General features: G+C 36.3%; 2 protein-coding genes and 1 long non-coding RNA gene across 3 annotated transcripts; all 3 read right to left on the bottom strand.

The window, feature by feature from the left end:
• Nucleotides 1-1,347: 1,347 nt before the first annotated feature.
• On the bottom strand, nt 1,348-3,948 carry LOC116175532. The gene is made up of 3 exons (XR_004146330.1): nt 2,544-3,948; nt 2,166-2,489; nt 1,348-1,588 (listed from the first exon to the last, which is right to left on the bottom strand). It is a non-coding gene; the product is annotated as an uncharacterized LOC116175532 (long non-coding RNA).
• A 10,487-nt stretch (nt 3,949-14,435) lies between these two features.
• LOC116175521 lies at nt 14,436-15,058 on the bottom strand. The gene is made up of 3 exons (XM_031493686.1): nt 14,955-15,058; nt 14,644-14,905; nt 14,436-14,595 (listed from the first exon to the last, which is right to left on the bottom strand). Exons 1-3 carry the CDS (start codon nt 15,036-15,038, stop codon nt 14,480-14,482), a joined length of 462 nt encoding a protein of 153 aa, XP_031349546.1. The 5' UTR covers nt 15,039-15,058; the 3' UTR covers nt 14,436-14,479.
• A 108-nt stretch (nt 15,059-15,166) lies between these two features.
• Nucleotides 15,167-16,674, bottom strand: LOC116175512. Its single transcript, XM_031493676.1, has 3 exons — nt 15,917-16,674; nt 15,552-15,867; nt 15,167-15,352 (listed from the first exon to the last, which is right to left on the bottom strand). The coding sequence occupies exons 1-3, from the start codon at nt 16,061-16,063 to the stop codon at nt 15,219-15,221; spliced, it is 597 nt and encodes a 198-aa protein (XP_031349536.1). The 5' UTR covers nt 16,064-16,674; the 3' UTR covers nt 15,167-15,218.
• Between the last annotated feature and the right edge of the window lie 1,618 nt (nt 16,675-18,292).

The raw sequence follows: 18,292 nt of genomic DNA, 5'->3' as shown, positions 1-18,292 counted from the left end.
ATATATATATATATATATATAATGAAGTTCGGTTATCTCGCCTTCGCGCAATTGTCTACGGTTTTCTGATAAAACGCCATCTTGTCGATTCGCCAACCGCCGTTTCCGTGGATCGTTGTAAATTGCCACCGTTCTGGCGCGCGAATCCTGAACTTTGGTTCGTACAAGTCGAAATCGTCTTCGCTGTACACCGTATCACGACAGACTCTACAAAATACAATCTAGCTATGGCGAAGCTTGATCCCAATCCGAAGTTGCAGACATTTTGTGTTCGCCCCCGACTGCAGAGAAATATACCGCCCTCAAATCCGCGATACTTGCACGCTTGATGGACCCCTCTGATAGACAATTGCACAAAGCTCTTACAGGTCTCGATCTGGGCGACCGCAAGCCCACACAGCGACTACGGCAAATGCAGCTTTGGCGATGTCCTTCGTGTAAAATGGCTCGCCTTATTGCCGCCAACCACGCGACGTTTGCTGCAAGTATTCAAAGCTTCCAATCTCGAGAAATTGGCAGTTGCCGCCGACGAAATTGAGGACCTCAACCCGACTGTGGTGTCCACATCAACCACCAACCAGCTCCAACCTGGCAGTCGTGACGCATCCATTCAAAACAGCGCCCCCGCAGGCCGATATGGTTGCATTGCGCACTTCAATTAATCAGCTAACGGCAAATATCAAGTCGCTGGTAACAGGTGCTCCGCGCGCGAGATTTTTTTTGTAACAAAGATGTGCCCTAGCTAGCGACATTCGATTGTAATTGGTTGTGGAGGCGTGCCCACTGCAAATCCAAATTTACGCGGGAAGGTTTCAATCCTTCGATTCGATTGTTTCTGAAAAAAAAACAAGTTTCATTAATCACATTTCATAAATATCAAATTTTCATGATATGGCTATTATTGGAACGCTTAAAATTGACCATGATTGAAAGTTGGTAATTTAGGTATACACTTTATTCCGTATAACTTCCGTTGCACGTCATCATTTTCTATGACGTAATTACTATGCAATAATGCCAAATCTAGTTTTGAGCGATTTAGGTTATGTCATTTGTCAATAAGACAGTGCATTGTTTTGTGTGAACAATCCACACCGTAAATAAACTAAAAATAATTTTTATTATTCATTTCGTTAATTGGAACCACAATATACATACAATATACTTTTATAACTTATGAACTGTACAAATGTAGCATCTATTTTACAGAGAAAGTACTAAATATAAAATTTTACAGGTTATGTGATGGATGATATTCAAATTAATCGGAATCATCGGTGTAATGGAATAAGAATATTAAATATTGATTTGCGCATGACGTGACAATTAATTATTTTTTTATTTTTTTTTCCATAAATTCCATTGGTAATACAAATAAAAAATAACATTATAAAAACTTATCTTAATGACTACTTAACGACCAAACAGAAACAGGCTAAAATTTAATCACTACCAAGGAAGAACCTTCCTGTTGTTCGGGCCACGAAATCGGTGCTTGTCCCTGGGGTGCTTAGATCCAAGTCCTCCATATTGAACCAATTGGTGGTGTATTTTTAAATGTATAGAAAATGAAGCGCTTCTGAGTCATCTAAGAAAAAATATTAAGTTACTTGCACAATTTAAGTTGAAAATATGTGTCATAAGCAAAGCACAGCGAATAGATTGTAAAGAAACACGGCAATTAGGTCACGCGGGAATTAATCGTATGTATGCCAATATTAAAAAATCTTATTTTTGGCCAAATTTAAGAGACGATATTGCCAAATTTATACAAAAATGTAGTATGTGTCAGCGATATAAACATTCCAATCCCCACAGAGAACCATTAAATATTACCACAACCGCTTCTGAAGCTTTCCAAAAGGTATATTTGGATTTAGTAGGACCGTTAAACCAAGATAACGAAAATAACAGGTACATTCTAACGATAGTGTGTGAACTAACCAAATTTGTCGAGGCGTACCCGATTGAGAACAAGGAGGCAGAAACAGTCGCTAAAGCATTCACAAATAATTTTATTTTGAGGTATGGAGTTCCGCGCGAAATCGTGACCGACGCAGGGACGGAATTCAATTGATTGAAATATGGCATTTGAAGTACGGGATAGATTTGTTTGTTTTTTTAATGCCTAACAATGTACTAAAACTATAAACAAATACACTTACCTTCACCAGGTTTGTCCAGTATCATGGCCAATTCATCCCATACCTTATCTTTTTTTTTATACTCCTTACATGTAAGGTCGTATAAAATTGGATTTCCTCTCACTAACTCAATTAGTTGTTCTGTCATTTTCTTTCGAGACATGCAGCGCGAACTGGCGGGCCAACTGTGAGTACAGCGGTCGCCCGCCACCGCTCTAGATCGCCGCGTTTGTTCGCTGCACTGATCTCCACCGCCACCGCTCGAACGCTTCAGTATGCGTTGCCTGTATAAAGTGTGTGCATTCTATTGCCCGCGACCGCGTAGGTTTGCGGAAACCTTTATTCCTAAAAGTATCAACAAGATTTAGATAATATCAAATAATTTGCGGACGTACTTACTGTGCAACCTTTCTCAACAGTTCGGCTTTAAAATCGGCGCCAACCATTTACATTCGACAGTATATTTTTCGCCACCCTGCGCAGTCTTGGGGAATACAGTATTGTATTCATAACGGCCAGTAAAGACGCCCACGTTGTTGAGTTCCTTCCATTTATTTAATAAATATTTACTGATTATTTGCAGCACGACAAGCTTCATCAATAATATTTCGATTGAGAGTTGTTACATCTACAATGTTCGGCTGTGTAGATGAATGGGATAGTTGCAATATTGTCCCCACAATGGCTCAGATTTGGAAGAGGTTGCGAGTAGTAGTTAGTGTCGGATTGAGAGACATATGAGGAGTGACTGTAATTTGAAGAGTGAGAAGAGGACGGAGTATTGGATCTTTCTGGGCGATGCTGCGAAGGAAAAGATAATGAGCGGCAACGTTGGATAAACAATCCATCAATTTCGTATATAAACAATTGCCTTTTCTCTTCAGGAAGTTTCCTTAACTTCTTCGCCAACATTTTACCATATAGATCGCATTCGTCCTCTTCTGTTGGCCGTTTGTTAATGATACTGCTGAGCGATGAAAACGCTTCTTTCATTTGTTTCCCAGCCTCTTGTATTTTCGGGAGGCATTTGTCCTCATCGGCGAAGTGGTTGTAGGGTGCTTGAAGTAGCGGAAGGTTGACATAACACCGGTTGTCGAACGGCATGGGTAACTTCTCTTACAGGTTCATCATTCTCATTTTGACTATCCAGGGGGTTTTGTGATTCTCGATCAACTTCAGGCTCTTGGTTCTAAAAACATATACAGAAATATTTTAACACACATTAAAAACAAAATTACAGTTACATTCAAAGTAAATACATTTTTGTTGCAGATGCCTTCAACTTCAATGGAATGGCTAGCAATACAAAAAGGATTCACTAGATTTACCAACTGCATCGATACAATCGATGGAAAGCACATAGTTATGCAATGCCCAACTAACACTGGATCTGAATACAAAAAACCTTTAGTATAGTTCTTTTAGCTTTGGTTGATAGTGATTTTCGTTTTTTTTTTGCGGACATTGGAAGTCGGGGACGAATAAGTGATGGTGGCGTGCTTAGACATAACATATTGTGGGAAAAAATGTGTTACCAATTTAATGGTAAACGTTTTGAATTTCCGCTGAGTGATGAAAAAAAGAACCAAGAAAAAGTTGGGTAAACAAGAAAAAACATTTGATGACAATTAATACTTATTATGGCACTTCATACAGATTCGCAGAAGTAAATAATGGCTTCCCTGGTATTATTGGTTGCATTGATTGTGTGCAAATTGCAATTATTGCTCCAAAAACCAATGATCCGAACCAACCAGGAGTAATATTTTATTGCAGGAAGGGGTTCTACAGCTTAAACGTGCAAATTGTAATGTTTAATAACTTTGACACAAGCTACTAAATCGGAGTAAAATGTAGAGTCCGCTGGCTTTAAACGGTTATAAAAAAAAAACTACCTAACCGATTTTTATCAAATAAAGCGTAATATAATCGTCAACTATTTCTACGTATCCGTACGTAATGTCATATTTCTTGTTAAATTTGGGAAAATGTGATAGTGAAATATGTACGGGAAAGCGCGCTTTTTCAATGAAAGTATACGAACTCAGAACTTTAGGATTTAATTACAAAAAAAGTATTCACTCAAATGGGATAATGTTTACGTATGTGATAGAATACACCTTTAACTATACGTCGATACATTTTTATGCATTTCTGTATAATTACGCAAACGTTACAGCGATAAAATGACAGACGCGTTTATTCGCTTATTATAAGATACACTTTAAAAAGTTTTGTTCATATCGATAAAGGACAATTACAAATGATATGATCACGGAATAGAATCAATGACAAAAAAATGTTAAGGGCTGCAGGAATTAATATATTTTGAGCGAAAGAGATAAACGCAACACCTCGAGCGGAGTTGGGGGGAAGGTCATTTAATCGCAAAGTTGTACCTTGCAGCAACGTTTCGTATAAAGCGGCACACACGCTAAGTACACGGTTAAGTAATATCATTGTATTTATACCTTACAGTACGGCCACGCAATGTTAAAAACATGCGACGCTTATTTGGGGGCCAGGAGATTAGTTCTGGGGGCCTACCAGAAAAGTACAAAATTAGCGCTGCGAACACTCGGTTAGGTAACTATAATAACAACAGTAAAATTACAGAAACCTGTATCTCACTTCGTATACGATATGGCGACACGGAATGACAATAAGCAAATGAAACTTGAAACTTGATACTCGTCCTTCACCTTCCTTTAAATAATAATTCATTTGAAGCGGAAACTCTGTCCTTAGTGTGGCATTCCAGACTAATAAGATAAAATGTCTGATTTTATTCGGTGGAAGACTGGAAGTAAATTATAAATTAAAATTATGTTAAAATGATTACGGGAAGGGGTATTGTCTAAAGCTAAACTATAAAGTATTTAATCAATGGATGGAATTTTAAAAATACATAGGTATACAAACATTTTTTTTCAATTTTTGTTAGTGTCCTTTTTCGGGTCAGCTCCATGTCGGCTAATAGTTTTTGTATATTTATAAGGAGGTACAGATTGATAATGCAAGCATTGCATTGCAAGTACATCACCGGACACTGAATAAGAATTTAAATGCATACAGAGAAATGTTGGCTCTTTGTTGCGATAGCCGATTTGTCTTTTTTATCACTCGAACGACAGTTTGAATGTTGAATTACACCATTATCATTGATTATATAAATATATCCTATGAACAATGCCATTATACATACATTATACAACGATCAAATTTGCTTGACCACATCGTGCATGATAAAATATGTGCAGTACACCCACAATTATGCCAGTAACAAAACCAGGAGCATTCATTGTTTATAATTCTTGATCTACGCAAGAATAGGCTCATTGTCGCTTTACGTTTGAAATTTTAAGATAAACAGAACACTGTTGTATTCCCATGCAATAAAACCATAAACACGAAAAATGCCAGTACGGCTTGAACTCTTTGATCCTCTGGCCAATTTAAGGTCTATCTGCATATTTTTTTGTTAAGCTTTACAGCTCTTGAAAAATGATAACACCGAACATCTGAAAAGAACAGGCGCTAAACGTGCAACTGCAAGTAATATTTCTAGTGTTCCGTTTCCCACCTAGTGCAATAGTCGTGTCGTTTAAATAAAACAATTGTGTATGTACTTTTTTTAACAACTTTTTAATAAGAACAATAATTATAAGTGTATTTGAGTTGCCAGCATTCCAGAATTATTAATTATGTCGGGTCATAAGTGCCAGTACGTTACGTGCAGCAATAATACTCGAAAATGTCCGGATTTAAAAATGTATAGATTTCCAATTCAGAACGTCGATCGTCTAAACAAATGGATTATGCATTCAGGTAGGTAAACAAATAATAAATTAATTATAATCAATATTTAATAAATATGTATCGCCATAAATTTCCAATTTTGAAACTAGTTTGATCAAAAAGGTTGGCTTGATTCATTTGAAAATCTTGGATTTCTGCAGGGACGTGTCGAGTCCGTCCACTTAGGATCGCCCCCCCCTCGCCCCTCTCCATTATCCCAAAAATGAACTCACTTTTTTATCTGCTGTCCCTCGATATTGCATGTGTGCTCACGATTTGTACCTTTTTGGCTGCAGAAATACGTATGTATACGAAATGTATATCGAAATACAAAACAGGGTCAAGTTAACGCCCCAAATTAAGCTTTTTTATACTAGAACGGCGGTATAGTAGGTACTTCGATTGCGCTTTATTGTGCTTATATGCTTTTACGGTTTGTCCCTTTTTGGTTCCGGAAACACTTTGAAACATTCCCCAAAATTAAACTCCTTTTTATACCTAAACTAGGTTCCTTGATCTTAAATGCCTCTTTTCTCACTCAAATATTTTGAAAGAAAGAAAAAATCAACACGTATTCTCGGCAATCTTTCCTCCACTGTTAAAGGGAAAATTTTAAATTGTTAAACAATTTACTTTTGTGTGTAGTGAAATTGTGTAACTTTGGGTAGAAAAAAGTACAATATCCTGGTTTCAGTACGAAAAAGTTTAATTTTTCAGAAATTTAAAAGGGAGCTAGGTGAACGCTTAGCCCCCATTTGAATTTCTGAAATATTTATAACACCAAAAACCCACAAACCGTGAATATAAATGCATAATAGAGCACAACTGGGGCACAGTAGGTTCAGTGTTGTGCTATCGAGTGTGCTATTGAGAGGGCTAAGTGAACGGACCCACGTACTACAGGGGGACTAGAGCGTGGGGAAAGAACCATTTTAAAATTACCTGTTCTACAATGGACCATGTTCAGTTTAATTATCCTCTCTTACCAATTTATAAATTGGTTAGAAGTTAAATTAATCTCGGTTAATATATTTAATTTTTTTAAATATCGAATTCATTGTTAACATTAAAAAAACGGCTAGGGTAGATTCTACTCGAGATTCTATAGGTTCATTTAATTGTAAGATGATTCAATATTGCGGATTTCGGTATACATACGTTTATTAATAATCCTCGAGATCGTTTATAATTTTGATTTTTGTGATCCGCTGTCTGTTTGGAGGAAACATAGCTTGTTTTATGACAAAAAAAAGGAGACAATTTTTTTGGGCCCGTAAAGTTGAACCGTTTCCGAGATCTCACTATTTCTGAAAAAACCACCTCTTTTTCAAGGGGATGAAAATTCAATTTTTTTTCATCGTACAGAGGTGCGCGGGGTAGCAAAATTTTCGTAAGGACTTACATTTTAATAATTAAAAATAAAAAATTAGCAAAATTTTCGGGAAGATTTATATTCTAATAAACAAAAAAAAATTGCAAAAATTTGAGAAAATCACCAAAAACTGGAAAACAGTTTTAAGATATAGGTACACGGTTTTTGACATGATAAATCAACGTGTTGGATGTTAATTTTTTCTGTAATTTTTTTCGGTTGACGAGTGTTAAAAACTTTGAATGTTTTATTTACACAATATACGTTGTTATTATAATAAAGATTTTTTCGAAATCTGTCTTCTTGCTTCTCGTTAATCTTTGCTTAAATTCTCTTTTGTTATCTATGCTCAACTGTTTTAGTTAAAACATCTTTATTATTTCTTTTTTCTGCATTTTTACCGCAATAAAAGCAATTCGAAATAAAATCAAATTATCTTGCTTCCCGATTCCTGAACAATTTAAATTTGTTCACTCTCTCTTCTTCCTGCCTGTTTTATAGCTGATGCAATTGCGTTGGGTCTGTTGATAAGCAATACGAACGTTAGTTTTACCGGCCAAAGCAAATGATTTGAGACGTAAAACCTGGAATAAGCTTGGTGAGGATTTTATTCCATAATTCCTGTAAATTAACGATCAACAGGCCCAGCGTAATCGGATCAGCTGTAAAACAGGCAGGAAGAAGAGTTCGAAACAAACACAGATTGTTCAGGAAGCAAAATAATTCGATTTTATTTCGAATTGCTTTTATTGCTGTAAAAATGCAGAAAAAAGAAAATATTTTAGCGGCCTCAAAGAGGAGAGAGAAGACAGAGTTCAAAAACTTTTTATTAGCGCGGATCTAATACGTTAATTCTTACAAAAAAAAGCTATTTACCTACTATGTCAAAAACAGTGTATATCTTAAAAACTGTTCCCCCAGCTTTGCCGCTTTTCTTAAAATTTTTCTATTGGAATAATATTTTTTATTTTTAATTATTATTAAAATGTAAGTCCTTACGAAAATGTTGCTACCTCGCGCACCTCTGTACGATGAAAAAAATAGATTTTTCATCCCCTTGAAAAAGATATGTTTTAATTATTTTTTCCCAATTTCTAATCATTTAACCTGTCTGAAAAACCCGGTTTCGCCCGGTAACTAATTTTTTTTGAAAATAAATTATTTTAGAGCTATTTAGCCTGGACTATTAAGGTGTTTATGAAATTTTATAAATTATTATGAATGTATCAAGATCTCGGTATGAGCAGATGCAGTATTATTTTCTCTAAAAAAATGTATTTAGACTTTTGCTCTAAAATAATTAGGGGAGCTAGTAATTAACTATAAAGAAATTACCATTGAAATCCCTATGCTGCGTCGCGCTAGGCGCCACCCTGTATATGTTACCTCAACTCAAGCTCTATTGCTCACTGTCCCTGCTGCATTGGCCATTTTTGAAAATGCCTAGGAAATTTGTGGTAATTGGCAAATAACTGTATAAACGTTATTATTAACCCGGTTATTAACGCCGAAAGCACCATTTGTAATTTAGAGACTTGTCTCGCCTATTCAAAATTTCTAGTTACGTCTCTTTTTCTTCTAGGAAATGCCAGTTTACTCGAACTAAGTCCTGAAAAACTAAGTAGGAGGTACATACAGGGTGATTCCTATAGTACCTGCCACCGTTTGGGAGCGTATAGGGGGTGCCTAGGGGAGTATTTTGATATAGGACACTTGGGGTCGGAAATCTAAAATAAGGGCGCCAGAACCAAATTTATCTTCTGGAATTTCACGCCTGTATGTAGGCAACCCAACCGACCGACGTTTCGCGCGGAGCGATGCAGAGCGAGTTAGCGCGAGGAAGCGACATGGGAGGGAAGGAGGGAAAACGACAGTCAAAAGCAATAACGTTTACAAGTGTTCAACGTGGCCACCGTTGTTCTCAATGCACTTCCTACATCTAGCCAACTATTATTATACTATTGCCATAGTGTTTATTCACTTGATACGCGTCGTTGCAGACGGGATTTCGTGGGTTTAAACAAAATTCTGATCAAGTGTCAGCCACACATCGCCGCCTGAGATCGCTCCGTGTGCACCGCCGGCCGGTTGGGTTGCCTACCTACAGGCGCGAAATTCCAGAAGGTAAATTTGGCTCTGGCACCCTTATTTTAGATTTCCGACCCCAAGTGTCCTATATCAAAATACTCCCCTACGCACCACCTACACGCTCCCAAACGGTGGCAGGTACTATAGGAATCACCCTGTATGTGGTGTTCACTTTGAAGACACTAGCTTCACTACCTCATCTCGGAAGCGTTTAAAGAACGATGCGGTTCCCATTCGCTATTCGCCGGAAAAAGGATTAAAGACGATTATGCCAGAAAAAACATATGTTTCTAAATCTTCTCTACCATCAACAATTCCTACTCTTATGTCTACGACAAAAGGAGTAAGAATTATGACACCTGAAAAAAAGCACGACACAAACGTTTCGTCCCCAAGCGGTCAGTATACGGTATCGGTGGATAATAATAATTCCAGTCCTTCTAAAATGGGCAGTCCATCTACAGAAGAGTGGGCAACCTTCTTATTAGAGTCGCCAGCGGTGGATCCAAAACGTGCAAAACGAAAATTATTTTCCGGTGAAGATATTACCCGAGATATTACCGTTCGCGAGAAAAAACTAATGTTGACCGTCGATAATTTAAGAGTATCACAAAAAAGGAGAAGAGGAGAGGTTTCAAGGTTGAAAGCAAACATTAAAGCTAAATCTAAGCCATTAAAAGTACATGAAGCTCTAAAAAATGTAACTTATGCATCTAAACACTCCGAAACTTTAGTAAAAATGCAATTATTACATCGCAAAAACTCTCCGTGGAACAAAAATGAACAAGAGTTTGCAATTGCATTGTATTATAAATCTCCGTCGGCCTACAAATTTTTAATAAAACAGAACATTATCCTCCCTTCCGCACGAACTGTACGGCGATGGATTGGGGTTTCTAAGTTCAGACCGGGATTCAATAACTTATTGTTGCGCCAAATAAAATACAAAGCCAACGCAATGTCCGACAGGGGAAAAAAACATGTATGCTTTGCTTTGACGAAATGTCCATTAAAAAATTATTAGAGTATTCTAAAGCGTTAGACATAATAGAGGGATATGAAGATCTGGGATCGTTCGGTAGAACCACCACTTCTGCAAAATATGCCATGGTGTTCATGATTCGAGGTCTGTATCACAGTTGGAAATTGCCTGTTGCATATTTTCTAACAGGCACAGGTGTAAAACGTGAAATGTTAAGCACTTTACTCACAACGACCGTCTCGAAACTGCAAGCATGTGGACTTCGTCCAAAAGTAGTTACTTGTGACCAAGGATCAAATAATAGGGGTGCCTTAAAGTGCTTAAACGTTACAGTAGAAAATCCATACTTTTTTTGTAACAATGAAAAAATATTTTGCATGTACGATGTGCCTCACCTTTTTAAGTCCTTACGAAATAATTTATTGAACGGACATTATAAATTGAATGGAGGAAAAATAAGCATCGAGGACGTCAGAAAAGCCTACGCCATAGATAAAAAAAGTGAAACCGGTCTAGCCTTAACAAAATTAACACCTGCACATTTAAATCCCAATGCTTTCCAAAAGTTATCTTGCAAGCTAGCATTACAACTATTTAGTCATTCCGTTTCATCTGCAATTAAAACAGTAGTGCACACCAAACAACTTACAAGCAACTCCGCTACGAACACTGCTCGTTTCATCCTTAATATGAACAACCTTTTTGATGTCCTAAACAGCAAAACTCGATTCAATACAAATCCCTACAGGTGTGCGCTGTCAAATACAAATGCCATCGGTCAAGATATCTTAAACCAAGGAAAAACTTTATTTAAAAACCTAATCAAAATAGATAGTAAGAATCTTGTAAGTAGACCACCGTGTTTTGATGGAGCGGTTATGACAATAAATTCCCTTCAACAATTGTTTGAAGAGCAGAAAAATAGTGATGGAATAGAATACATATTGACGTCAAGACTAAACCAAGACGTATTAGAAAACTTTTTTTCCGTTATCAGACAAAGGGGTGGGTATAATAAAAATCCTACTGCGAGAATTTTTAGAACATCATTTCGCATAAATACAATCGCGGATTTGATGAAACCCCCCGCAGCAGCTAACTGTGAACCAGATTTTGATGCTATGATGCAAATCGATTTTGGACCAAAATACTTTGAAGATGACACTAAGGACGATACTGCTGATGCGGATGATGATGATGATGATAGTAATGAACGAGAAGATGAAGAATCATCAGATATTAAATCCGACACTTCTTCACCAATCCAAAAATTCGAGGTACATGCAGAAGAGCAAAGTGGTTTACAAGAATGTGCGGAAGCATATTTTGCTGGGTATTTAGGCAAAAAACTAATTGATAAATTTAACTGTGCAAATTGTGAAAAACTATTGCTAAAATGTGTGACTGACAGTGGTTTATCTGATAAACGTGAGTTACTTATAGTGTATAAAACATTTGAAAATAAATTGCCTGAATCAATTGGTTTAAGAGCACCAACCAATTTGCTGATGACAGTTTGCTCAAAAGCTTTGACTGTTTTCAATGATAAATTTAATAGTGTTATGTGTAAAAATAAACTAAAAGAGCGTTTGACGAAGGCGATTGTAAATACTTTAAATAAACGATATTACAATGTAGACGAATCTGAATGTGGCAAGCATATGATGTACTTAATTAATTTACTAGTTACTGTAAAAATATTTAACAAATGTAAGGCATTGTCTCTGGGAAAAGAAAGAAACAGAGACAAACTTAAAATTTTTAAACACCAGTAAATTGTCGACGGAGATTTTTCCTTTGTATATATTTTTGTATAGTTATAGTTCTTTTAGTCGAGATTTTGTCAAATTTGCGAGTTTCAAGAATCATTGATTGAAAAATCAGTAAACAGCAGCATGATTTGTTACAGGCGATTCTTTATTCTGCCGACTCCTTCACATTGAGACGCTTTTTTAAAATTTCATCCACCTACATTACGAATTGGTGATGGCCACAGAAATATTTATCGGATCGAATTGAAATTTTGGATTCGACGGTGTCTAAGAAATCATCGTAGAAATTTAATCAAAATTTTTGCTACAGATTAACTATATTTGAGTGGTGGATTTGTTGGAGCATTACTATCAAAATTATCATAGTATGTATAAACCATTATGCAAAACAATTGTTGTGTAATTTACATTTTTTTGTATAAAATAAAATACATTTTAGCAACAAAGTGCAATTTTACTTTACGATAGTAATACAATAATATGCAAAAGACAGTGACAGTGACGATTTTAAATCCGAGACCGACAAGCAGGAAGTAGGAAATTGTTTTGTTTACTAACAAGAGGTGCCTACTTCAATCCTATTTATAGAGGAACCCGCACGTACCTACACAGACAGAAACCTTTAATTTTCAATTGTTCCGCTGGTTAGAGTATTTTATCTTTTTCAGGGTCGAATTGTTAAATTTAATTTTTATTTTTGTTCAACAAATCTTCAAATACTTCGGGTTAATCCCTTAAATGCCCAGGAATTTATTTTTGACCATTCAATTAAATCCTTGCCGCTAAAAACTTTCAATAAAACCTGGAACCTAACATTACAGGTATAGGTAACAATGAAATAAAATACTAATAATAAAGATAAAGAGCGTCTTTATGCTTACAATACAACTTTCATGTAGCAGTAGCATACGTCACCGGCATCCTGTTCGTTATTCGTTTGGTGAACTTTAAAACTTACACAAAGCGTACAGCATACGTAGCAAAAGAAAAAGATTAAATAGGCTGCTTTCAGAGACGTCTGTGGGGGAATACGACACTGCATATGGTTTACTTTTACGCTAAATTAATTTTTGCAGTGCGTTTTAGCGCCATCTATCTAGCTTTATTAACGCGTCGCACTTTTTGCTATACCGTGGCCATACTGGTAAGGTATAAATACAATGGTAATATATGCATGAAATTGTTATTATGTTTGCCGCACATCACACATGAAAACCGCAGGTTATTATTCATCTTGTTTCGTACGTAGAGTATTGGCTAATTTACACAAAAACAAACATCCACAAGTTGTTTTCAGACAATATGTACGCATTTATGGCGTTTGCTATTTTATTCATCTTATAAAAAAAGAATGAAGTCGTTTCCTTCAATAATAGCTGCGTTGCAATGTTTTTGCTTTTCCGCTAATTACGCAAAAAAGATATTTCCATAATTTTTTCTACAATAGCTACAGCAAGAATTGGGTTATGTAATACCCGAAATGTATGAATATTCGTCGAAAAATAAACTATTTATGGACCTGTACAGTTGAGCATCGCGACAAATCACGCATTTTAGAGTACTTTTTTGTGAGGAAAATTCGATAACGTAAAAAGTCCTGGCAGCAAAAATTTACAATTTACGTATGTTAACAACAACTTACCAATTGATACGTTCAAAAAATTTCATTAATATCGGCTCCAGCGATTTGGAGATTTGAGCCTTCAAAGTGAGCGGACTCTACATTTTACTCCGATAGTAGAAGGCATTTACTTCAAAATTACAACAACAATAGAGCCCAACATACTTATCTACTTGGTGGGGTATAATTATATCAATCTTGAATTATTATTGAAATGTTTAGGCGACTCGGGATATCCTTTAGAACCTTGGCTTCTTACACCGATATTGAGACCAGCGAATGAAAGAGAAGTAAATTATAACTCTGCACACAAATCTATAAGAAATGTAGTTGAGCGTTGTAATGGGGTGTTGAAACAACGTTTCAGATGTTTAAGCAGACACAGAACACTTAACTACAAACCCGAAAGAGCTGCAAAAATTATCTACTCCTGTGCAATATTACATAATTTATGCATAATGAGAAATGACGTCCTTGATCATGGTAACATATAAGTAACTACAAATATCAATTTTTTCAAAAAATTCTAATTGTAGATGACGATGAAGTAGAAGATGACATAGATCATAATGGCATTGATAATAATGAAAATGTTGCATACTTCAATATTGGAAGACTTGTACGAAACAATGTTATTGAAACTTATTTTTAAATAAAAATACTAGGTTAAAGACTATAGAACTATGAACATTTTGTGACCCACTATGGGTGTGAGTGGATCGCACCTGCCAAATTTTCAACTGCTTCCATTAACAGTCTTAAACTTTCATTAAGTTTCTCCCAACTTTTTGTTATCTGTGTACCATTCCATTTCCATACTACAACATTAATACTTTGAATTTATTCTCACCACCTTACGTACTTACCTGCACATGTCTTAGTTTTCAAATATTTTCTGCATTTTTTGTTTACTTTATATGTTATACATGGCTTTTTCGAATATTTTTGAAATCCAAGCTCAATAATATCTGGGTGGCCAAACAGCAATATTTTTGATATTAAACTTAGCAGCTTTTCTTCCAATGCTGTCAAAAACTCATTTGGACTGACACCACCTCCTGTCATCTCTCTCCTAAGGTAAATTCTCCTTGCTTTAGCTTTAACTTTACATTCCCATTCATTAAAAGTCTAAAATTTTAACTATATTCAATTCCAATATGATTTTTCACAAATTTACTTGTTTCCAATGTGTTGCATCTCTTTGAGGACCTTCTATGCTATTTAATTTCTTACAGAGATCATCAAATGCTTCCATTTCCATATTTAATTTATAGTTAAGGTATAATTTATATTGACGGCCAGTCGTTTATGATTGCCTTTTTAGCTTCTGCTCTACAATACACAAAAAATCTAGAATATTGCGATAGATGTAAAGAAATTAACAGTATAATATCCTTTATTTTTTCCAGTCTATCAACATACTTTTTAATAATAAGTAAAATCACTTTTGATTGTCATGGCTCCCTTCACGAATGGCTTTTGCTAAATTATTTATTGCAGATGCGAGAGACTGCAAGCCAAGAGATATATTTTGAAGTCCATCAACAGTGGCAAGTGTATGGTTTTCCAACAATTCTATAAAATGTCAAATAATTCAAATCCTGTACATGATAAATGAATTTTATATATGTGAATTTAAATAAACAATTAATTTATTCACTAATAAAGAACAAATTCAGTTTTCCTGTTATCCAAATTATAAAATAGGTAGGTATTTAATGTTGCATAAAAAGAGTTAGGTACGTAGATTATTTATAAATGTTAACATATTTACCATTAGGTGTCTTTCTTGGTCTGTTTTTCTTCACTGTTGTGCCTTTTGGTTCCACAATCGTTGAAGGACCAGCTTGTTCCATTTCCTGCTCCAGATCTTCCTCCTGTTGATGCTCAATTTCAACATCTTGTAGTTCCAGTACGGTCCCTATAGTTATATTATCTTCGACAGGGAGCATACCAAGTTCAGTTATGGTTTCCATACCCGTAGCTACAGTTGGCAACCCAGATAATTTGGAGCACCGTTCTTCTAAATCCGTTAACGTTGTACCCTCCCGTATTTTTTTTCTAATATGTGATTTCCATACAGTAAATGCCTATAAATTATGTAAATAAGTCCTTAAAATTAATATACTTGTTACCTACATTTTTCCAGCCGTCTCCACTTTTGGTACAACCTCCTACAGCGTTTACTCTAGCAGTAACTTTCTCCCAGGCTTCTTTTTTTACTTCAGATGTTCCTTTTCCATATAAAATGGTGTTATTGCATTCCACAGAGTCCATTAGGCACATTAACTGTGCCGGAGTAGCTCTTTTTGTGTTTCAAAGTATGGTTAGAAGAGTGAGGTTTTAGGTTAGAATAACTAGATTTATTTGAACTACTATACATATTTGCAGCGTTGCCACACATAGTAATTATTGACAACTTTAATGTCAATTAGCAGTCTTATCAACGCTGTTACCGAATACCAAATATTTTCAACATTGAGAATATTAGTTGATATCAAGTCAACTATTGACGGTAGTCAACCACGTTTAGTGAATAGATCTGAATGTGTATTTTATTTTTAATTATGTCAGGATTTTGTTTTCTTTTCGTTTTAATAAATTATTTAATGCAGTTAGTGTTTTTTTTCTGATATGCTGCGCCCCCCCATTAATGTTTACACGCCCCACAGGTTGAGAAACGCTGCATTAATGAATCCTTTTTCTTCTGTTACGTTCCTTTTTTTTGTTCAGTTTGTCGTTAGTTTGGTCGCCTTCGAAACCCCTTGTAGGGATATCTTACATGGGCAGATAGATGGCAGCATAGAGCCACTTCCTGGCAATGCTTGCCGACTTGCGTTTTAACTACTTCCGTGCGAGGCATCTTTTGTATGTACACGTTTTTGTTCTTCATTATTTTGTACCAGTATTAAATAAAATTAGTTTTGTTTGTGCCTGCGGTTCTTGAAGAAGTAAATTTGAACCTTCCTTCCGTGTATTGGAATGCGCGCGTAAAAAGTGGGAACATAACCCCCACAATTTGGTGACCTCCGACAAGAGCACGTGTACCGAATACCGTATCTTTGAAAAAAATGACGAACGAACAAAATCAACCACAGCAAGCCCAACTTCAGGCATCTGTAAATACACAGCCGTCGCAGCAAATTCAGACCGAACACGTGGAACGAGTCGCTGTTAAACCACCCCCATTTTGGAAAGCAGACCCCAAGCTGTGGTTCGTACAACTGGAAGCACAATTTTCGTTAAATGGAATCACCTCCGATCTTACAATGTACAATTATGTACTTACCGCAATTGACACCGACATACTCACACAGATTACCGACTTCATCGTAAACCCACCTTCGAGTCACAAATACGAACAGGTGAAACAAAAGTTAATTGCAATATTTTCAGACTCGCAGGAGCGTAAATTAAGAAAACTGTTGTCCGAAGTATCCTTAGGAGATAAAAAACCCTCCCAGCTGTTAAACGAGATGATTAGACTTGGAGGCAATGCGGTATCAAGTGAAATTACCCAAACATTATGGATGCAACACCTGCCAACGCATATACAGTCCGTCCTCGCAGCAAGCTCCGACTCGCTCCAAAACCTTGCTAAAATGGCCGACAAAATTGCGGAAATCCAACAACCTCGAGCTTATGCCATCCACGAAAGCGAGCACAGTAGTCACAGCCTTAGTCGAGTGGAGGAGATGATCCAGAAGCTCTCCGAGGAACTGCAGCAATTAAAGACAGAAACACGATCAAGGGACAAATCGTTTAACCACAAGCGAAACCGTAGCAGATCACGATCCCAAGGGCGAGCGCAAACAGAAGGAACATGTTGGTACCACAATACCTTCAAAAACAAAGCCAAGAGGTGCGTTTCTCCATGCAACTTCCCGAGCACGAAGGAAAACTAGATTCCACACCACCAAGGGTGGCAACTGGTGTGGAAGACGAAGCCCACCACCTACAGGAAGTAGCGTACAACCATAGGGTAAGCAACCGCTTAATAATTACTGATCCTTTATCCGGAATAAAATTTCTTATTGACTCCGGGTCAGATGTGTCATTGATTCCCAAAACAATAAGACATCGTAACATTATTAATAAATTTACTTTGTATGCTGCTAATAACACACGCATATGTACATATGGTTCAAAAACTTTAACTGTAAGTTTAGGATTAAGGAGAGAATTTAGTTGGTCATTTATTATTGCCGATACTGATCATGCCATTATCGGGGCAGATTTTATTTATCATTTCAAACTTCTTATAGATTTAAGTACCAATAGGATAATAGACCCCCGTACTGAAATTTCTGTAATTGGCAAACTCATCACAACACCACACGAATCAGTATTTACTGTACACAAAAATTGCAAATACTATGACATCCTAAAGCAATATCCATCAATTACAAAATTTGTAAATGCTCCTAATGGTATAAAACATTCAACCACACATTTAATCATGACCAAAGGCCAACCCATTTCTTCAAAAGCTCGTCGACTTCCTACAGACAAACT

The sequence above is a fragment of the Photinus pyralis genome, unplaced genomic scaffold (assembly GCF_008802855.1).
Source record: "Photinus pyralis isolate 1611_PpyrPB1 unplaced genomic scaffold, Ppyr1.3 Ppyr1.4_LG1, whole genome shotgun sequence".
Classification (NCBI taxonomy): domain Eukaryota; kingdom Metazoa; phylum Arthropoda; class Insecta; order Coleoptera; family Lampyridae; genus Photinus; species Photinus pyralis.
This window is presented reverse-complemented; position numbering and strand designations above follow the sequence as displayed.